The sequence below is a fragment of the Triturus cristatus genome, chromosome 6 (genome assembly GCF_964204655.1).
Source record: "Triturus cristatus chromosome 6, aTriCri1.1, whole genome shotgun sequence".
NCBI classification, from domain to species: Eukaryota; Metazoa; Chordata; class Amphibia; order Caudata; family Salamandridae; genus Triturus; species Triturus cristatus.
Window position 1 is genome coordinate 1,682,458,874 of NC_140589.1, and position 23,742 is coordinate 1,682,482,615.

A 23,742-nucleotide genomic window follows, 5' to 3' on the forward strand; every position below is an offset into this window, starting at 1 on the left:
GACATGAACTGGTGCATGCTGCAGGAAAAGACAGTCTATATCTCGAGAGGTTGCCCCAAGAGTTGGGTGTCGATATGGTCTCCCTGGAACGCCTACCGAGGCCATATCTGTGAGCCCCCAATCTCCCCGCCCCTTGAAGCACTGCTGTCCCAATGAAATTATGAATGAGAACCTGCTCTCTTTTACTCTCTTATATATATTGCGTTGCATATCCGCCAATCGATTGATGGCTGTACCATTGTATTTCTCCTGCTCTGAAATGTGAAAGTGACCGTTTTGTTCCACCTTTGTTAATAAAAAGAATTAAAAAAAAAAAATTGTACTTTGTAGAAGACGGTTTAACGCTGGATGTTTATAGAGTCTATCAAGGGTGTTATAACCTTTGCCAAAATAATTTGATAGATGCCTTGTGTAAGCTATTAGTAGAATTTCAAATGATTCACCTACGTGGGAGGTCTCCAATTGACAATCTTGCCTCTTGCACCTTTATTCATGGTTAAGAACAACATTTTATAATATTTTTAAATTAACATCCCATTACATAGTACTATATTGTATTAGTATTGGATAGCAGAAAGGGTGCTGGCTGAAAGCTGATGTATAAACTTGACAAATTAATGAAAGCCACAGCTACTGTGCTATCAGTACACCACTTTGCAGCAATGAGATCTTATGAGAATAGGTTTTCTACATTTCTTTGCTTGAGACTTGAAAAACTAATTGAAGATGAAAATATTGCAAGATATTTATGTATTAAAGCTAGAACGACATAGAATCATTATTTCACACTATAGAATATTTAGGACTCGAAAGGAGCCTGCGGTACATACACAAATGTCCTGACCCATGGGGTCAAAATTTTACTTTGAAGGGTAATTGGGGTTCAGCCAGAGTGGTCTTTAACATGGTTTGACGTTGTTATAAAAAAATTAAAAGAGCTGCCCTCATGGGAGGTTACAAAATGAGACATGGTGGTACTAAGGAGGGGCTACTAAGCCTATTAACCAATGAAAAGCCACAGTTTCCAAAGGACAATGATACAAGCCAATGAAAAATATGGGCAGAGAGTGGGAGGAGCTTCAAGTCCATACCCGAATACAGCATGCTTTGCAAAGCAGCGCATGCGCTGCCCAGTCCCGACCTAAAAATAGACTGTATTTTTAGACACCATAAAAAAATGATCCACTGGAGGGTTACGGAGATACAGCAATTACAAGGTATAGTAAATATGCACTTTTTCCACTTAACTACAAACAAGCATTGGCAAACTCAACGAACCTGGCACAGAAACTTTTTACAAAAATACTTTGATAAGTATCAATGTGGTTACTTTGGGTTACTTTAGACTGCGAACTCCAGCACGTAGCCAATCAGGGGGACCAGCCAGCTACATGGAAACAGTTACCTTGCAGGAATAAGTAGTCTTCCAAAACTTCCAGGCACACTTTTATCCCTTTGCTTTAGGATCCTATGGAAGTGGTCCTGATGCAAGGAACTCAGGATGCTGAAGATGCTCAAGGATTCTTATGATGAGATGCAGTCGACCGTGGTCTTCCTGTGGCTATTCCTCAGTCCACAAGCTTGGTGAGGCAGTCCTGGCCACAGGGGTCGACGTCCCTCAAAGTCCTGGCAGCAGTCCAGTCTCCACTGGGATACCTGTTGCCACCAGTCGCCCGGTATCATTGTCACTGCAGAATTTTTCTTGGATGCTAACTTGCCTTCTGGGTAACCAAGCTGCACTCCGACGACTCTCCCAGGTCCAGCAGACTCGGGTGAAACTTTGAGCATCGGGTCCCGGTCTCTTGGGCTAAATGTGGATGAGAAATGTCAGCTTGAAGATTTGGGCTACTAGCTCGCCCCAGCAGGCTTCTTCAGTTGTTGTGGCCCTACCCTGCAAACAGGAAGTTAGCAAATGTTAAAAATTGAGCCTCTAGTTGACAGAGGTTGGCACCCTGTCCAAGTAGGGTCCACCACTCTAGTCACGGTAAGTCAGATATACACCCTAATTTAACCTGTGCTCACCCTCTGGAAGCCTGGCACAGAGCAGTCAGGCTTAACTTAAGAGGCAATGCTTAAAGTATTTGTGCAACACAAATTACAGTAACTTAATAAAAACACCACAAAAAGACTCCACATGTTAGAATAATAGAGAATATTTATCTGAGTAAAACAAGACCAAAATGATAAAAATAGAAAAAGTAGAAGTCAAGATATTAATTTTTAAAGATGTAATGTGAAAACAGTGTTTAGAAGTCACTGGCAGTCAAAAGGTTACTTGAGCTCGCGAGCGACAGGTATGAATTCAAAGTTCAGGCCGACCGCGAGGGAGGGCAGGCTAGCTACATGACCCAGACTGGTCTGCAGGTGAAATTTCTGGATGGAGCTTTTGTTGACGTCACAAGTCTACTGTGTCATCGTCCAACCGGGCAAAGGGGGTCTCGCGTTGTCGTTGTGCTCCATTGAAATGAATGCAATGCGTTGTCGTCATCGTTGTTGAACCGCGCAGGATGTGGATCCGCTGTTGTCGAGTGGCCTCTGCGTTGGCATCGAAGGGCGATGTAGCGAAAATTCTCACGCAGTCCAGGCAATGCATTGGTTTTTACAGAAATCAGATGCAGAACCCACTTCTGAGGCCCAGGACTGGAGGGGGCACCTAATGCAATGTAGGACGTACAGATGGTAGAGTCCAGAAGCACCAGTAGGATTGCAGGAAGTCTTTTGTGTCCCTGAGACTTCAGAAAACAGAAGGCGAGCCAGCAAGCCCTTGGAGTCACTTTGGGTTCAAGTGAGATGGTCCAGTCCTTGTACTCAACAGGGCAGAGATAAGCAGGCAGCCGGGCAGCTCAGTAAAGTAGAGAACCAGTTCCTCAGAACAGTCAGTCACAGCAAAGTGGCAATTCTTACAGCATAGCAGTCTTTACTCCAGCAGAGTTCTTCCCAGGTCCAGTAGTGTACTATTTTGGTAGGATCAGAGCCCTAGTACTTATACCCAAAAGTGCCTTTGATGTACAGGGTGACTTCAAAGGAGTTTTCTGAAGTGCACAAGGATGCCTTTCAACCCAGTAACGTGCAAGGCTATCTATGGGCGGGTAATCAGCCCATTATATGAGGATAGGACCCAGCCTATTTAGATGTAAGTATGAGCCACCTCTCCACCTTCCTGTTTAGGAAGGCTATCAGAATGCAGATGAATCCTCTGTCACATCCAGCCCTTCCTGTGTTTGTAGCTGCCTAGGGAGAGAGCACAAAATGTAGCTGTGACCCAGCCCAGACTTGTATTGGAGACAGGCTGCAGGCACACAGAGCAAAGTTCTCATGGTAATGTCAAACCCAACGTTACCATTAAAGAAGATTTATAACCACCATTCCAAAGATATGAAGCATGATGTATATACTGCTCTCTGAGCCTGAGACAAGTTTGAAAGGCTACTTGTGTGGGTGGCACAGTCAGTGCTGCAGACCCACTAGCAGCATTTAGATTACAGACCCTGAGAATATTGTATAGCAGTTTATAAGGGACCTACAGGTAAATTAAACATGCAATGTTTAGTGGAGAAGCACATGCACTTTTGCATTGGCTAGCAGTGGTAAAGTGTTCAGTCTTAAGGCCAACAAAAAGATACAGCAAAAAGTGGAGGAAAGCAGGCATAAAGTTGGGGAAAGACCACCCTAAGGATGACAGGTCTAACACGTGTCCCTGCCAGCTGAAAGTGGGGAGAGCTATCCAACCTCGAAGAAGTTCTCATCACTAAGGCGGAAGAACCTGGATAGACCGTCAGCATTGTCTTGATCTACTCCTGGTCTCTGTGGAACCCTGAAGTCCATACCCTGTAGGGAAATGGACCCCCTCAACAGCGTTGGATTCCCACCATTCATTTGCAAGACCCATCTGAGGGGCCTGTGGTCAGTCTGAAACCGAAAGTGAGTGCCAAACAGGTATGGCCTCAACTTCTTTAGTGCACGACCAAAGCAAAAAGCTTCTCTTTCTATTGCACTCCACCTCTGCTCCATGGGGAGTAACCTCCTGGAGATGAAGGCTACAGCTTGGTCCAGGCCCTCTTCATTAAAATGTGATAGTATTGCCCATATGGCATGTTCTGAGGCATCTGTCTGAATGATAAACTTCTGTGAAAAGTCAGCGGCCCTGAGCACAGGAGCTGTGCACATGGCTTACTTCAGGGAGTCAAATGCTTTTTGCCAAGCCTCTGTTAAAATCAAATTTCTGGGCTGCTTCTTGGAAGTCAGCTTAGTCAAAGGGGCAACAACGGCGCCATATTCCTTGACAAACGTCCTATAGTACCAGTGAGGCCCAAGAAGGCCCTGACCTCAGACTGTGTTTGGTGGGCAGGGGGCTGCCAAGGCCATGACGGTTTCTATCTTGGCCTAAAGGGGTTGCACCTTCCCCTTGACCACCAGGTATCCTAAGTACACCAAAAAAACCCTGCCCTATCTTGATAGTCAGGCTTGCCTATTGCAGGGCCTAAAGCACTTCCCAAAGGTTTAAAAGGTGGTCCTCCCAACTGCTACTGAAGACAGCTATGTCATCCAGGTAGGCAGGTTAGAAGGCCTCCAACCAAGCAAGGACCAGGTTCACCAGCCTCTGTGAGGTGGCAGGGGGATTCTTTAATCCAAAGGACATCATCCTAAACTGATAGTGGCCCTCTGGAGTGGAGAAGGCTGACCTCACCTTGGCACCTTTTGTTAGGGCGATTTGCTAGTACCCTGATGCAAGATCAAAGATACTTAAGTACTGGGCAGCCCCTAACCTGTCAATCAGTTCATCCGCCCTTGGGATGGGATGAGCATCAGTCTTGGTCACAGAATGTAGCCCTCTATAATCCCAGGAGTAAGGGAGAAAAGAGAAGAGTACAGTTACAACACTTGGTGACAGTCCCTCTGCTGTTCACGAGTTAGAGTGGGGGAAAGGATTACTCCTTCCACAGACCCATCCTTCTCCTTGGAGGATAAGATGTCAGGGAGTGGTTCACTCACCTCCTTCTCTGCTCCATCTGTTACCAAAAGCACGGTGAGCTCAGACCTCTCAAAGTGTGGTTTGAGGCGATTGATGTGAAGGACCCTGTGGGGTTGCTTTGGGCTCTTAAGGTCCACCATGAAGGTGGCCTTACCCTTCTTCTCAATTACCTCATAAGGCCCAGTCCAACGGTCCTGAAGGGCACTTCACTCCACAGGTTCCATCATCCATACTTTCTGCCCAGGCTGTAACTCCACAGTGGAAAAATCCTGATCATACTACTCTTTCAAAGCAAAACCAAAGGAAATGATGGATGGAGTGTTGAACATTGCAAGCACTCACCCCCAGTCAACTGATCTGGGTTTAATCCATCACCGTTCTTTAGCCCACTCTGCCACCCCAGTTCAGACATGGCCATATGCAAATCAGTCTGACCCTGTGCCTCATGGGAAGAGTCCAGCCCGAACTGCCACGCCATGTCTTCCCTGGACCGGAAACAAGCTTCCTAGGACCGGTTTCTGGCATTTCAGCCATCTTCAGCCAGGCTTGCTTGAATTAAGTGGCAAAGTGAGCAAGAGACTCACGTCTGAGCATACCCTGCCAATTTATGGCAAACAAAGCAAAACCAAAGGAAATGATGGACGGAGTGTTGAACATTGCAAGCACGCATACTACTCTTTCATCACAGCCTGATTGGCTTCTAAGTAGTCAGAAGCTTGTTTCAACAACTTAGCCATTTGGGTTTAGAAGGCCAGCATGTAGCTCACTACATCCTGGGAAACATTCCTGGGAGCTTGCTCCCACCCCTGCTTCACCAAACTGGGAGGTCCTCTAACAGGGTTCCCGTACAGAAGCTCAAAGGGGCTGAAGCCCACTCCCTTCTGCGGTACCTCCCTGTAGAAAAACAAAATGCAGGGCAAGAGATTATCCCACTTTCGACTCAGGACCTCAGGTAGACTTATTATCATGCCTTTCAGGGTCTTACTTAATCTCTCAACAATCACATTAGTTTTGGGGTGGTTAGGGATGGAGAACTTGTAAGTTACTCCACACTCTTTCCACATGGACTGCATATATAAAGACATGAAGTGTGTGCCCCAGTCAGACACATCTTCCTTGGGGAAACCCACTCGGGTAAAAATCCCCATCAGGGCCTTTGCCACTGCAGGTGCAGTAGTGGTCCTCACCGGGATGGCCTCTGGGTACTTGGAGGCATGATCCACCAAAACCAGGATAAACTTGTTACCAGAAGCAGTCTGGGGATGTATAGGTCTAACAATGTTGATGCCCTCTCAAAGGGGGTGCTAACGATTGGCAAGGGAGTAAGGGGGGCTTTCAGCCTCTGTCTGCCCTGTCTTCCCACTGGTCTGGCAGATGACACAGGTCCTACAGAATGCATCTGAGGATACCCTGATCTTGAGCCAATTAAAGTGCAGACAAGCCTTGCAAAGGTCTTGGATTGACCCATGTGTCCTACCAGGGGAATCCCGTGAGCCAGCTCCAGTAGAAAGGCCTGTAGCATTGGGGGACCACCAGGGCCCTTGTTGCCCCATGCACAGGAACCTTAGGCTCATTATAAAGGAGGTTGTACTCCCAGTAAATGTGATAGCTTCCAAAGACACTTGCTGTTTGGGATTCAGCCGGTTTCCTCATGCTCCCATGGGTTGGGGACTCCCTCTGTGTCTTTACAGAGCTCCTTGGTGGGTCCTCCGTCTACATGCCAATCAGCAGGTATAGGCAGGTCACCAAGGGAAGCAATATCCTCCGAGGTGGCCATTGCAGTTGTCCCATCCATCTCACTGAGGGTTCATTCAGGGGCTGGTTTCCCAAACCCTCTGCCTTTCCCCTTTTAGCAGCTGGCTGGTCCATTTCCCGGCTCAGGCTCCAGCACTTTTTGACTCCCTTCCCAGGTAGCCATGGATCTTGTTGTGGCAAAGATCCACTCAGGTAACCCCAACATCTCCACATGAGCCTTCAGCTCCACTTCTTTCCAGATAGTGTGCTCAAAGCCATTACCCAACAAGCAGTCCACAGGCATTGCAGGGCTTACAGCAAGCTTCAGAAGAACTGTAACCACCCCCCACTCAAATGGAACCAGCGCCACTGGATAGTGACCCTCCCTACTGTCAGCAACCACAATTAGTGGAATGATTTGGGAATCACCTGCTCTGGGGACACCAGCTGACTCCTCACCATATGCAAATAGAACAATTGATGGACAGAATGCTGAACAATGTGAAACACTCAATTTCGAAAGGTACCCCCTAAACCATAAATCCAAAATCATTTCACAGAGAAAAACTTCTCACCATTATTTCTCTGAGCGTCAATAAATGACGGCTGGTGAATTATTTATCGAGTCTCCTTTACAGTACACTGAATATATCATAAGTCAAATCCACAGATTTAACTGTGTACCCAAAGAGATGCAGAGGAAACAAGAGATTATGTATGTCATCTAATATTATTTTTCATTGATGAACATATAAACAGTGGCATACATTTAAATGAAACAAGGATTTACACATAACATCATTGACCACAAATAAGTGTACCTACAATACAAATAAACCAATCAAAAAACAAACATGAACTGAAATGTTACATTGAAATAATACATAAACGTATATTTTAAAACATCAAGACAGCATGTGTCGTGTCCTCCGATTAATGCATGTGGAGTTATAACATATTCGGACCCTTAACTGCACAGTCCAACTGGTACTGCTTAGCGCTTTATGTTGGTGGTCGGAGTACTTTAAATGTTTGATGGTGATGTCATAGCTGACACCACCATATTGGTCTTCATTTAAGATCAATGGTTTAGGGGGTACCTTTTGAAATAAAGTATGTATTGATCCCAGCCCCCTACATCCAAAATTGAATCACTCTCCTTTACAAAGAACAATGTTAAACGTTCACCCCCAGTACAGAGGTCTGGGCCTAAATCCATTGTGTTTTGCTCACCATGCAATTTCAGTTTGGACCCAGCTATATGCGAATCAGTCTTGACTCTGCTCCCTATAGAAACAGTCCAGTCCAAACTGCCAGGCCAGGTCCTTCCCGGACCTGAAAGAAGAATTCTGGGACCAGTTTCAGGGTATCACCCTTCATCAGCCAGGCTAGCCTGACTCTAGTTGCATGGAGAGCATGGGACCCACATCTGGGCATACCCGTCCCACTTAGGGCAACAGATGCAAAATAAATGTGAAAAGAACAAGTTATGGACGGAATGCTGAACAATGTCAAACATTCAGCCCCAGTACAGAGATCTGGGCCGAAATCCATCGGTTTTTGCTCACCATACCATTCCAGTTAGTACCCAGCCATATGATATGATATAATATGCAAATTAATCTTGACCCTGCTCTCCATGGAAACAGTACAGCCCAAACTGCAGGGCTAGGTCCTTCCTGGACCGGAAACAAGCATCCTGGGCCGAATATATCTCCTCATCCTGCATTCTTTTACCCCGCAGGGAATCACAACGCGGTCGTTACAACGATTCCGCATACCATTACTCCGCAAGTCGGAAGAACGGCCTGCGGAGGGGGGCGCTGGATGTTGGAATAGTATAATTTACTATTCCAACTCCAGTCTGTGCGGACACTAGGGAAGGTGTTGGATTTTAAATCCAACACCTCCCCCTCCGCAAGTCGTTGTTCCGACTTGCGGAGTAATGGTATGCGGAATCACAACGCGGTCGTTGTAACAACCGCATTGTGATTCCCTGCGGGGACTAAGTTTCGCGGTAACCATTGTTTACCTCCTGGGCCTGGTTTTGGGGTTTCCCATGGTGAGCAGGGTCGAGACTGATTCGCAGATGGCTGGGTTCAAACTGGTGAGCAGCAAAAATATGGATTTACCCAGATCTGTGACTGGAGTGAATGGTTGATATGTAATCAAACTGTGTTTAAGCTGCAAGCAGAAACATCTTTTCACTGAGTACAGGATTTTCACAAAATCTGAAGTTGTAAATACGTTTTCTCTTTTTTTGTAAACTTTGTTTTCCTCCTCTTGTACTGCTTCTCTAAAGACCGATGAAAGGTGTCCCTGTCACCGTGTCAGGCAAAATATGCACCACACTGTGACCCTGGCTCAACGATCTTAAAATCAAGGGAGGTGTGCCTGTCACTGTGACAGACAAAACGCTGAAAACAATTACCACACCTATTAGCATTAGCACACTGTCTGTACACACCATGCAAAAGATCAATCCATTTTTTCTTTTCTCACAGCTTGCCATCTCCCAGAGCAGTGGGTTGTTGTCTCCAGATTGATGCGCCCCCTAGGGTTATAGGATTGTTCCTTTTCTCCTCTCTCCACCCAGTAGGTCCGAGTTTATACTACATCTATTAGCCTTGGCACACCATCTTTGTAGACACCATACAAGAGCTCAATCCATTTTTCTCTTCTCACAGCTTGTCATCTCCCAGAGCAACTGGGTTATTGACTCCAGATTTATACACTTGGGGTATAGGATTGTTCCTTTTCCCATCTCTCCACTCGGTAGGTCTCACGGCCTTTACTTTAAAATTTGTTTTTCACCTCACTAACACAAGGGTCTCATACATGATTCTGTCATTCTAGGAGCTTCCTAAAACACCCTGTCCTGATGATGACACTATTCTGATTAACTCCATACCTTGGGTCGAAACATAGACTTGTACATATGTTTTTAAATTAGATTGTGGATTTCGACACTCATATTATGAGTGTCGTATATAACATTATATTGTCCCTATGAGTCATATGTACATATTCTTGTATATAGCACAAGCGCACTTTTTTATTCACTATATATCAATTTTAGTGCGCCATCACTTTTAAGGAGCACCTTGTTTCTTGAGATGCGTTAATACTGTTAAAATCCGTAGTTGCATTATGAAAACAGGATTTGGTAAAATACGCTTAACAAACCCTTAACAAAAAGTTACTTCCATGAGAGATTTGTTAATACTACTGTCGTGGAAGTCAAGGGCTACACTTCCCCCATACCAATTTGTTGATGGTATTGCACTAGGTATACCACTAAACTGAACTATTCTATTACTTCACAGCATACTAGTCCCTAGGAGCACTTCTCAACTGCAACAAATAATGCCTGTACAAGAGAAATAATTGGGTGATGAATGCACAGCAAGCAAAATACATTTTTGTTATATAATGAAAAATAACTATCTGATGAGCTTTGCCCTAGGTGAATGAACAGGACTCACATTAGACTAAAAAACTAGAACCGGGTAAAGAGGTAGAATTAGGACTAAATGTTGTCACTGATTATTGAAAGAGAAGGTCAGTAAAAGTACCCACCAACATAGAAAGATGACAAACCAAGATATAAGACAGACAAAAGACCAGGTTGTCTAACGCTGCGCACTTTGTTCCACTTCAGAAAGTTGTGACTAGTCCAGGAAAGAGATAATTGCACATTGACGGTTCATCCCTTCCATACTACAATTCTGGGTCTGGTGAGCAGTAATAATTGAGCTAGGGTTTCTCATGTTTGTGCGGGGGTAGATAGAGCAGGGTTTGCGGTCCCAGGTGATGTAGGATCATATAATCATTATAGGTCAGCAGGTGGAAAGTGCTTGGGATAAAAACTGGTGGTTACATGTGATCAAGCGCATGACAAGGTATGGAAAATGCTACTTACCCAGTATGCATTTGTTCTTGGCCTATAGAGCTGTACAGTCATATGCTTTAGCATAGATCTCCATCTGGTGTTGGGTCTGGATGTTTGAACTTTGTTTTTGTTCGAAGATGTCTTGTAGTCATGGGGTAGGTGACTCCTCCTTTAGGTGATAGTGCGCATGGGCTTTGACTCCATTCTTAGATTGTTTTGCCATAAAGGGTGATGATGGAGTTAGTAAAGTAGCAAAGGTAGATGTCCATGTAAATTCTATCTAAGTAAGATATCACTGCAACAGGTAAAGGTACCCGGGGAGACGGGGAGACGCATATGACTCTACAGCTCTATATGCCAAGAAAAGATGCATACTGGGTAAGTAACATTTTCCGTTCGAGGCATATGAGCTGTAGATCATATGCTTTACCATAGACTATAAAGCAGTTATTTCTGAAGCGGTGGCTATCCTGTAGTTGTTGCAGTGGTTTGAAATAGTGTTCGTAAAACTGCCTGGCCCATACTAGCTTGTTGTTTTGCTAACACATCCACACAATAAAGTTTTGTGAATGTGTGTGGTGTAGACCATGTTGCAGTATTGCAGATGTCATCTATGGGTATGTTTCCTAAGAATGCCATAAAAGCCTCTAGTTTGTGTGTAGAGTGCGCTCTAGGGGGAATTGTTAATGTGCGTTTAGCTTTAATGTAGCATATTTGAATGCACTTAACTATCCACCTTGCAATGCCTGATTTGATATGGGATTGTCGTTATGTGGTGGAGCAAATGCAACAAAAAGTTGTTTGGTTTTCCTAAAAGGTTTTGTTCTTTCTATGTAGTATAGTAGTGCTCTCTTGACATCTGTGTGAAGGGCATGTTCTGCCACTGAATCTGGTTGAGGGAAGAACACAGGCAACTCAACAGATTGGTTGATATGAAAGGCAAAGATGACTTTAGGTCAAAATTTGGAGTTATTCCTAAGAACCACTTTGTTTTGGTGTATTTGAAAAAATGGTCCCTCTATGGTTAGTGCCTGAAGCTCACCGACTCTTGTTAGAGAAGTGATGGCTATAAAGAAGGCTACCTTCCAGGTGACAAGAGACAAGTGCTGTCTATTTTGCAGATATGCAGTTATTGCAGCAAGATGTAAGCGTATGGATGTGTACGCTACATTAGAACGTTGTAGGTGTAACAAATGATGTCTTGGATTGAAGCATCTAGTGGATCGGACCAATTGTTGTTACAGTAAATGACAAACCTCTTCCACTTTGCTGCGTAGCATGCTCTTGTGGTAGGGCGCCTAGCCTCTTTGATAACATTCATACAGTCTGGTGGAAGATTAAGGTAGCCAAACTCTAGGATTTCAGGTGCCAGATCGTAAGGTTGAGTTGATTGGGATCTGGATGTCTTATCTCTCCATGGTTCCGAGTAAGAAACTTGGGGGAAAGGTGTAGTTTTTGGTGGGGAACTACTGATAGCTCAGAATTGTGAACCAGGGTTGTCGGGTCCACATGGGAGCAACTAGGATAAGCGTCAGGGAGTGCTATTTGAGTTTCCGAACCACTAACGGAATGAATGGGAGAGGTGGAAAAGCGTAAGCAAATATCCCTGACCAATTCATCCATAGTGCATTGCCTTTGGACAATGGGTGTGCCTGGACGCGAAGTTTGGGCATTTTGCGTTTAGGTGGGTGGCCAACGGATCTATCTCTAGGAAGCCCCACATTTGGAAGAATGGGAGGAGAAGTTGAGGGTGGAGTTTCCATTCGTGGATCTGCGGTCGTTGACGACTAAACAGATCTGCAATTTGGTTGTCTACTCCTGGAAGATGTTTTGCAAGGAGATATATTTTTTGAGGTACGGCCCATCTCCAGATGCTCTGTGCTAGCTGTGAGAGCTGGAGATAGTGCGTCCCCCTTGCCTTTGTATGTTGTACATCGTTGTCATTTTGTCTGTGCAAAACAGTATAGCTTTGCCTACTAGTTGAAGTTGAAAAGCTTTCAATGCTAGACAAATTGCTAGCAGTTAGAGGTGGTTTATGTGGAGTTGTTTTTGTTGCATAGTCCACATGCCCTGAATGGTATGTTTTTCCAGATGAGCTCCCCAACCAGTGAGGGATGCGTCTGCCGTTAGCACTATCTGTGGAAATGGATCGAGAAATGGCAGCCTCTTGGAAAGGTTTTGTATGTTCCACCACTGCAGAGAGCGATGAGTATGGCCATCTATCAACACCAGATCTGATAACTGACCTTGAGCTTGGTTCCACTGACGTGCTAAGCATTCCTGTAGGGGACGCATTTGTATTCTTGCATAGGGCACGATTAAAATGTAAGAAGCCATCATTCCAATCAACTGCATGAACACTCTGGCTGGTAATGAGTGTTGAGGCTGAAACTGTGCTAATGGAGCTTGCATGTTGCGAATCCTGACTGGATTGGGGTACGCTAGAGCTTTGCGAATGTCTATTGTGGCTCCTAGTGTGTTGGATGGTTGGCGGTGAGACTTGGTGAGGTTTACAGAGAACCCCAAGTCATGAAGCAGTTGGACTGGCTTTTGCGTGTGATGTAGGCAGCTTTGTTGTGATCTGGCTTTTATCAGCCAGTCGTCTAGGTAAGGGAAGACATGAACGTGCTGTCTTCTTAGATGAGCTGCGACTACTGCCAGGCACTTGGTGAAAACCCTGGGTGCTGTAGTTACTCCGAATGGGGGAACTTTGAACTGGTAATGTTGTCCGTCTACCACAAACCTGAAATGTTTTCTGTGAGCAGGGTGAATGGGAATATGGAAAGAGGCGTCCTTTAAGTCTAAAGTGGACAGAAAGTCGCCTTGCTGAAGTAGTGGGAGCACCTGTTGGAGGGTGACCATGTGAAAGTGGTCCGACTGTATGTAAAGATTCAGCTGTCTGAGGTCTACTATAGGCCTGAGAGAGCTGTCGTTTTTGGGAATCAAGAAGTACAGGGAGCATACTCCGATTCCTTGATATATTAACGGGACAGACTCTATAGCATGTTTTCCCAACAGAGATAGAACGTCTTGCTTTAAGAGGGTGAGATGGTCCGCAGACATTGCATGTGATCTTGGAAGAATATTTGGGGGGGGGGGGGGGGGAGTGCTTGTAAGCTCCAGGCAGTAACCATATTGGATAATTTGTAGCACCCACTTGTCTGAGGTGATTGAATTCCAGACAGGTAGGAATTGGGAGAGACGTACCCCGACAGGAGTGGAATGATCAGGGGTTAGCGGAGGGAAGTCACCGTTTGTGTGCGGGGGAAGTGCGTGTGGAATTACCTCTACCTCTTTCCCTACCATTGTTTCCTCTAAAACCTCCTCTAAAATAACCTCTATACCAGGGGGATTGGTTGCTGCCCTTGTAAGAGGAGGAGGCATTCTCAGAGGACACAGTTTCTGTGCCACCCCTGTAAAATGAGCGGCGAAAAGAACCGCTACTGGCAGGTAACTGTAAAGCCCCCATGGACTTTGCGACCTCCGTGTCTATTTTCATCTTTTCCAGCAAGGTATCAACAGCTGGGCCGAAGAGATGCTCTTTGTCAAAGGGTTGGTTAAGTATGGAGGTTTGCACCTCCAGCTTAAATCCAGAAATTCTGAGCCAAGCGTGTCTGCGTAATAGTACACTGGTGGTAATTGCACGAGATGCGGTGTCTGATGCGTCTAGTGCACATCTAATGGAGGTATTTGTAATAAGTTTACCTTCCTGAATAAGGTCATTAGCCTTAGATTTATATTCGTCAGGCAAATGTTGCATGAGTTTTTCTAGCTCATCGTAATGAGTCATGTCATAACAAGCTAGCAGCGCCTGGGTGTTGGCAATGCGCCAATTGTTTGCTGCCTGAGGCATCAATAAGCTTGGACTCTTCTTTATGAAGCTCTACTCCATGATAATGAGCAGCCCTGTTTGATATAGCCAATGTTGTCATCAGGTGGGGAGGGTCTGGAGGGATTCAAATCAGGGTCACTGTCTGTATTTGGATCTGTGTGGTAATCCTCCCAAGCGCCAGTGTCTTCTGGTGGATCCTGATCCCTATCCCCTTCATACTGTGGGTCAGGTGTAATTGGTGTTGGTGGTGAATTTAATGGTGTAATAACCAAGTTAGGATTAGGAGGAGGAGAAGGAGGTGGAATATAAGGAGAGGGGTTAGTACCCACATTCTTCTTCTTAAGAGGGATACGATAGTCTTCTGGTAGGTCAATTTTTCATATTTTTTTTGTTTAAGCGTTGCGTGAATATGTCCTGTTTTAGGGTTTATCACCAGCTTTTTCTGTTTCGGGTCGAAAGTTGGCTCATTGGACGGAGGCTCTTTGGGGAGAGTGTCTTTCTATTTCTGGGGTGATTTCGGTGCCGAAGGTTTCGACTCAGAGTGTTTGGGCTTGGAGGGTTTCGGCTCAGAGTCTTTGGCTTTGGAGGATTTCGGCTCCGAGTCTTTGACCTTGGAGGACTTCGGCTCCCAGTCTTTGGTTTTGGAGGGTTTCAGCTCCGAGTCATTGGTCTTGGAGGGTTTCGGTTCCTAGCCTTTCGGTGTCGAAGGTGGAACCGATAGATGCTTAGTCTTATGTCTTGGTGCCGAAGGTGTCAGTTCAGCTTCAGATTGGGGCTGGCTCAAGCCCGAGCCAGAAGGCTTCTCTTTTTGTTTCGGAGTTGGGCCGGAGGGTGGGGCATCGAAAACTTTTTGTTGGTGCCGACCTGAACCCGAGGGCGAAGGAGGGACCGGAGCCTTTGTCTTATGTGGAATGGGCACAGGGGGATCTGTACTCACGGTACGCTGATCCGCAGTGATGTCTTCTTCTTCTTCCATGTCAGAGTCGACCTCAGACACGGAGATCTGCTCTTCTTCCTCTGGCTCTTGAGCGGGGTGTTGGATACCAAGATCTTCTCCAAAGATGTCCGGGAACAGAGTCACTCTGATGTTGCATTTCGTGGTGTTGAGCCTGACGATCACGAAGTGTCTTTTTAGATCGGAATGATCGATACGCATAGCAGTCCTGCTCGTCGTGTTCCGGGGACAAGCAGTGGTTGCACACTTCGTGCAAGTCGGTGCATGGAAACTTAGAACGACACCCGGGACATAGTTTCAATGGAGTCCGTTCCATCGACTGCTAGCACGGTCGGCACGTGTAGGCCCGGTGGCATGCCTAGAATTTTCCAATAGAAAGTTTTTCGAAGTGAGACGATGCGCATCGAATGAGGAACCGCGATTGATAACAATACCGTTGAGGGTAGTGGATTGCGCAACAATACACATCTGAACCCGATGGCGGAAAAAAACAATCTAAGGATGGAGTCAATGTCCATGTGCACTATCACCTAAAGGAGGAGTCACCTACCTCGTGACTACAAGACTTCTTCGAACAAAAACAAAGTGCAAACATCCGGACCCAACACCAGATGGCGATCTATGCTAAAGCATATGACGTACAGCTCATATGCCTCGAACAGAAAGATCTCCTCTATTGTCATTTTCTACTGTAATGTCTCTATCCCCACTTGCTCTTTCTTTACAGCCTGCAAGCCGTTCCTAAAGGCTCCAGGCTGTGGTGTGCTCCAAATAAGCCTCCTCTTCCCTATAATAGTTCAGAAGAGGCTGGCACGGATAGAGGGTGAGGGTGGCGGGGGGTAAAGATAAAGAAAAAGAAAACTTACCTCTTTGTGTCATTCCGCGTCATCCCTGGTCGCCGTCCCTCACTCCAGTTGGAAGAGGAAGCAGCCAGGCTCCCCTGACCAATCACAACGCTGCAATGCACCTCTGTGATTGGTCGGTGCTCAGATAGGGGATGGGGGTCTGTTCTCCATGCAGGCTGTAATGCACCCTGCATGTAGAACATGCAAAGTGAGCATGGCTATTTGGCCGGCCCCAGAGGGCTGGTCAAACAGTCATACGCACTTTGCAGAGTGCCACCACTCCTTCTCCTGCTCTGAGAGCAGAGCAGTCCCGCCCCGCAAAGACGCAGGACCAAATAAAATGATAATAGCGTCCAGTTATTATCATTTTATTTTTCCTTCATTTCCACTTCTAAAAGCAGTGGGGCAACGCCCCTCTTCCTCAGCGGAGGAGCCGCCCCTGTACTAGTTGCTTATGGCAAAACTTTGGACGCTTGGCGCTAGGCAGACAAAAGTACACCAGCACAAGGAAAGAACAGGACTGCACCGTATGATGTTAAATACTGCATATTCCTTCCCTTTCATGCACAGCAGCAAGGTGGCTTGCTGCATTGCGGTGTGTGAAAGTATGACAAATATGCCCCCTGGTGACAAGAACTATAGCTACTACAATCCAGCTCAGCAGAACTGAGCAATATAGGATTGATTATGCACTCCAGGGTCTCACTTATGCCTTCATACCATAGGAAAATCCAGTCAGCCAAACAAAGCATCTTCATGACGAGATGCCTTGGGCAAACCTTTCCACACCTGGACTTTCTTTAAAAATGAGAAATGTCTAGCTCCCCTTAGCACTTTCATGCACTAAATAGGCCTATAGATTCACTTGGGAGAACCTTTCCTAACACTTTGAAACTAAAGAGATAATAGAATGCCAGATAGCATTCTCAATCTACTAGTAAGGACTCACTTCTCACTGGGCATTATATAATTACACTGGCTAGCGGTGGTAAGAGGTTTTATATTCAAAACAATGTGTATCAAGCACTTTGTGGGATTGGCACTCCCTTCGTCCCACAGAAACTCCACACCTATCACCAACCAAGACCAGTACAATCCAGGTGTGCCCCAAATTTAGCAATTACACTCTTCAAAAAGCAAAAAATTGCCAACTGGTGGCAGCTCATTCTTAGTCCAGACAGCCACTGAAATACACTCTTTGCTTGAACAATGAGAATTCCAGACAAAGCTAAAACCCTAGGTCTTCACATCCATCTAATCACAGGCTGAAGAAAACCAACTATTCGAATTAAAAGGTATGCATGAGCAGATCTATCTATTCTCACGCACTCCGCAACACCTCATATGTGGAGCGACATAGACAGCGCCATTTTTTAAGCCCGTCTTCAAACCTCAGACACACCCAAAATCTCCCATTCCGGATCCAACAATCTTTTACAACCACACAGTTTCCAGAGGTCCCAGGTATCTGATGCAAACAGCAGTGCTTTGTGCCTTGTCAGTGGTATGAAGCACCAGACAAATTTTGAAAAACAATACAGAAGAAACTCCTTATTTCCTGGAACTTATTACAAACTCACTGCTGTACGACTCAATTACACACTGAACAAGTTCAGTGAGCAAAGTACACATCTTAAAGTCAATGGAAAGTGCAACACTCGTTAGAGACACCCAATGCACACTCCAAGATCTGCAATGTGATTTTAGTGAAACTCATGGCATTTATTAAGCTGTAGCTGCTCTTCTCTAAGCCACAGATGCTAGTGCTATTTGACCTCTGTTAAAAATACATATTTGTTTCTATTAGGGGTTCAGATCTGTCCTATTCTCCTCTGTTATACACGAGAAATCCAACATTGCAAAATTATGTAAAATATGCTTATTTACTCATCATAAAAATGTTTGACACATACCTATAGCACATGTTTCATAAAAAAACTCAAAATCTTCTTATAGGTTAAGATTTCTTTTCACCGAAGTCTGAATGCTTAGCTTCTGAATTCTTTCCAAGATATGCCACATGTTTTAGGATTAAAAATAATATTAAGAGCTACCCTGCGAGGTCAAAGGGAGTTATATTTTTGTCCTGTTTCGGCGTGCCAGCAGAGCAAGAGGACACACTCCCCCAATGCTCAGTCTGCTTGGTCCTACGAAGTCACGTTTTCTTCCTGAGTGAAGTCAATAGGCACAAAGTTCATCTTTCAATACTGTGTTTCATCCAGTGCACAAAAGGGACATTTTCTATGTATCAGCTCAACTTATGTGGTTTAGTTCTCGAGCTCTTTTTCTCAAATGCCGTCTTCGGATTTTGATCATCCACCTCACGCTCAGTTTAGCAAAATCTGCTGCTTTAAACAAAACCAGGAACACACCACAGAGGAGGGCCACCATACTCCACGGATTTGCAGTGATGATCTGAAAAAAAGAATACAACAGATGAGGTTTTCATCGATTTGTAGTTTTGCTCTCCAGCTCCATTTCACCCAGACATCAGTTCACTTTAGACACTGCTGCACCATGTGCCTTTTGTGAAGCACACCCCTTTGTACACATTTCAGGCAATTGTTGTACATGGGGACAAATCACCAAGGTACCATACTTTGAGGGAACTAGCCTCAAGTGCAGGACCAGGACAACCTCTATATACCTCCTGGCCGTGAACTTGTTGCACCAAGGAGTACCTGGTGTCTTGGCGTACAACACGAAACAAGATTGGAAAATGCATGCACCTCTTCAGAACTACTGGGCTTACTGTCTCCAGTGAAGGCCCATAATAAAGTTGTGTGTAAAATGCAAGAACACAAAGATACTGAAAAAGAATGGACAGCTGTGGTGAGAGAAACTCGTGTACATGAGGGGTTCCTGACCTAACAAACAGGGTGGAAGTTGTTTGTAGCAGGATGTGTTGTTTCTCTGTATCATTACTCCTAATGGCAGAAGGGAAATTTAACTATAAAGATATGACACAGTTATTGCAATAGATGGATATTCCTGAGACCTGAGACATTGTACAGACAGACGAGGAGAAGAGGGGGCGTCTCCGGCATGCACAGTGCTTTTGAGACTCAGTTTAGGAGACTTATTTAATAGGCCAGTGGTATGGCAATATCCATGGTTAGAGTCATTAGGTAGAAGAATGTATGGTGCGTTGACAAGTTACAAAATCTTATAGAGTTCCAAGATAAAGCTGAACAATGTATGTATAGATTTCTGGATTTACAATCACTGTACACTACTGATAGAGGGGAGGAAGCAGGGAAGGCTATACTTAATATGGTGCAAAGGCATATGTATTTCTTGACCTTAAAAAAACTTAAATAAGAGCTATGAAGAAAGCATGTGTTCAACTTGTCAACGTTTATGAATTACATTTCTCAAGTTTAACAACTGCTTTGGAATGTTTAGGTTGGATAAACCCTTCACTGCCTTCTCTCTACTCCAGTCCGACCACTCAGATATTGCTATATGGGATATCACATGTCATATCTTCTTGTCTGCATCACAACACGGGTTCCTGCCATTACGCATGACCAGGATCTCACTTGCTGTTCAGTCCCCCTATCAGCACCTCAACTGGAGTCTCTCTTCCTCACTGCAGTTTTTTGATGCAGCCAAATCTTTCTGTTATGAAATGAGATGTGCCTTATGCTCAGTCGGACACTAATGCCTGGTATGTTCAGAGAATCTCGCCTGCGTACTGCATCTGCTGAATCTTCACGCTTGGACAAGTTTGGTTAAGGTTCTTGAGCTATTGTGAAAATGCCTGATCTGTATGGTACAACAACAGGATTAAGACATAGATACCGTATTTTACTCTATTTTTGCTTGTATGGTACTGGTTGTACCACAGATCAAGGCATTCTTCTATAGAAGAGAGTTACTCCGATGTAAAGTTCCTCTTTGTTTTGAGTAAGGTGCTTACTGCAGAAATAATCATGTATAGCCCTCCAGACGCCCTCTTTCAGGCATGCCCGATGCTAGCTAAAACCTAAGCAAATTTCTTAAATACAACCTATGGCAATATGCTATCCTTAGAATTGCATCCCAGGTGCAATTGATGGCAAATTTCCCATTTACACTGGACAAAGGAGGAACCCTGGCCTTTAAACCACAGATTTCTCGCGTTACTGCCCATAGAGCACCCGAGATGTATGACGAATGCCTCGGTGATGGCCCCATCTCGAGTTCTCATGATGACAATGTGGCTCACTGTGTCGCATGGGGACTTTGTTTCCAGGGCGATGAGGGCACAGTGAAGGTGTCCTTACGCCGTATCTTTTGATTGAATAACAGGCATTGTTAAAAGGAAACATAATAATCAACAGAGATAATACTCTGCTACAAAAAAACAAACTGCTGAACTAGGACAAAAGAAACCTAATACACCTATTAAACAGGCTAACAAACCATGCCCGATTCAGAAAAATAAATCTTGTATCTTAAGCCTATGCAAGGCTGAAAATGTACGTCTTTCGGCAATTTAAAAACATTTTCAATATTCCCAGCTTTCCAGTCATAATACTATTGTTTCCACTGAGAAACCCCTTCCCTTGCTCCCCCATGAAGCCGTGGGGGAGGTGTTCTTCCCCAGACACCCTCCCCCTCCGTGGGAGAGCAGTTACTTCAGTCCTTTGCTGGTGTAACTCTCTGACTATTTCCAGGGTGGGAAAGGGTCGCAAAGGAGTACGTTTGCGAACATCCACAGACGCACAAGATTATGGGTGTTCGCAAACTCTAAAACAAACCATGGCTTGAGGCGCACCCTCCCACTGTCTGCCTTGGTTTTACTACTGTGCAGTCCTCGTGCACAGGTATGCTGTAGTGAACCAATTACACATGCCAGGTAGCCTTTTGAACTTGCCTGTAAGAATCCTCACAAGCTGCACATTTCCACAAGAAATGTCACTACAAATTATATAAAGAAAAAAGAAGGAAAACTGCTTTTTTATTACAAAAAGCAGAGAGAAAGGAGGTTGCAAAGTACAAACGGATACAGAAAACAAAACCTCAGGCCTCCTAAAAAGCGTGAAAAGACACACATCAGACATCACAAAGATGCACAGATGATCAGAATCGACAGAACTTTTAAGTATACAACTATTGCAACCAGCACATTTTTACCCATACATTTCCAAATTGTACAAGAACAAAACATGCTGTTTTCATACATTAACTTTTAAGTATACAACTATTGCAACCAGCACATTTTTACCCATACATTTCCAAATCGTACAAGAACAAAACATGCTGTTTTCATACATTAAGAAAGTTAGATTCGGGGGGCGTGGCTTGAGCCCGAGGAAGATGGCGGCATTCCTGTGACTCGCTTGAGGTGACGGGGCTTTCTGAGGGATTTTCTGGCTTTACCGGAGTCTTGAAGGTCTGCAAAACTGCATAAGTTATGGTCGGAATGTAAGAGCCTCTAAATGGAAGTATTTTCGTCTTCTTTCTGGCAAGCTTTGACTTTTTATTAACCTTTCTGCTCACAGCTGAGGTATCTGTGACAGCTGCTTAACTGCCGCTCACGCGCTGGGAGAGCCCGGTTTCCTTTCAGTTTGCATTTTCACTGGCAGCATAGATTTCTGGAGGTTAACAAATTGAACTAACATGAGAAGAACTCTAAAGTTAAATTCTGCAGTGATTTATTGCCTCACTTTGCCCTGCAATGCCCTTTCTGTGAAACACATGGCTTCTTGACTAACTGAATGAGAAATGTGGCTTCAAAGCAGTCTGCATCGCACTCTGAATTTCTTCAGAAAGGAGCAATGTTTTATTCATTTACTGACCCCGGTTCACTGATTATGGTTGTTTCACACTAGAAATCATATTGAAAAGTGAATTTGGACATTACTCCCTTGCGCTTGTATTAACAGGCTTTAGATGGGCATTTCAGCAACCTTGTTCCTGTGTTGCTAATATGTGTATGTGCAAATATCTGCATTTCTTAGCTGTGTTTCTCTCAGAACCTACAATGTTATATGAGTGTACCACGAGATTCTTTATTTAAAGTGACTTTATTGGATATGGTATTAAGCTAAGCATGTGATATGGTTTGCTTGGGCATAGACACACGCTTGTAATGTATTGTGGTGACTTACATTTCATACATACATTCTATTCCATTTAAGCATACAGATATCACTTTTATATTTCACTTCATGCTTATTGGTAAATGTATATTTTGATATTCTGTCATGCGCCAAATGCACACAAATTCTGTTACGGTGTGCCTTGCCCACTATTATTAGGTGGAATTACGCACGTAAGTTATACCTTGCAGTTTTACACTATCTTGTCTCTATAGGTTTTAACTCTCCCCATTGCATGGGTAGGTTAAAAAAAGTATCTTCATCGCAAATATCTTCACATCGTAGATTTATTGTCCATTCAAAGTCACGTGTGAACTTCATTAAAATGGAGGACTCCCAAACATCGACGCCCAAAACAGCTGCTTCTTCGAATACGACCAATGGCTCCTCTTCTCTTACTAAAATAGCAACTAAACGCCTTAAACAAAATCCACCCTCTCCACCCAAGCCTTCTTCGTCTGTCTCCATGGATCTCCTTCTGGAGGAAATTCGAGCTCTGCGGCCATTTGTTGAAGAGACAAATTCTAAAATACAAATCTTAACCGATGGCTGGGAAAAATTGGAAGAAAGAGTCACCAAGGTTGAACATAATGTTGAAACTCTAAGTGCATGTTACAACAAAGTAGACATCTTTCATTCCCAGATTACATCCTTGCAAAAACAGGTTGAAAGCCTTGAAAATAGAAACAGACGCAACAACCTTCGCATTTATGGATTATCGGAAGGCACGGAGGGATCGGATCCCATCTCCTTCTTTCAAAAATTTCTACCGACAGTACTAAATCTACCGGAGGGCACTACTCTCAATATACAACGTGCTCATAGACTGGGCCCACTGCATTCAACACCCTCAAGCACGAAAAGACCAAGAGGGGTTATATTATATTTCCTTGAGTATACGGACCTCCTCAAAGTGCTTTCCGCAGTTAGGCTCCTGAAGCGTATTTCATTTTCAGGTCATCAACTGTTCTTCTCGCAAGACTACGCCAAATCCACAGCAGATAGACGCAAAGAATTCCTCAATATGCGTCCAGCGTTGCGTTCAATTGGAGCTCGTTTCGGATTGCTTCATCCTTGCTTGTTTAAAGTCACTCTCAACAATAACACCACAACTTATGAGGACCCAACAAAGCTGAAGAGTTTCCACAATGCACAATGACCAGAAAAGATGGACATTTCCAGCACTCGCTTTAAATAGTTTTTTGTCTGGAATATATTTGAATAGGGATTAAATCCTCAGTGTGCTGTTTTAACTTAAGAAGTTTAATATACCTTTTGCCATGGTATAATGGTTTGTTTGATCTCATGAATCTCTAAATAGCTCTTCTTCTGTTATATATTGGAATAGGGTTTAGCTTTTCAGTATGTTGTTTTACTTACAGAATTCTAGAATGGTTTTTGTCATGGTATAATGGTCTGTTTG

General features: G+C 44.4%; 1 protein-coding gene across 1 annotated transcript in view; it reads right to left on the reverse strand.

Annotated features, from left to right (window-relative positions):
- Positions 1 to 18,094: 18,094 nt before the first annotated feature.
- The window catches only part of PACC1 (proton activated chloride channel 1), a 119,894-nt gene continuing 114,246 nt past the window's right edge, over positions 18,095 to 23,742 (reverse strand). The window contains exon 8 of the mRNA XM_085612863.1: positions 18,095 to 18,645. Within this exon, the coding sequence (XP_085468989.1) occupies positions 18,484 to 18,645 (162 nt within the window). The 3' untranslated portion in view covers positions 18,095 to 18,483. The remainder of the gene's footprint in view (positions 18,646 to 23,742) is intronic.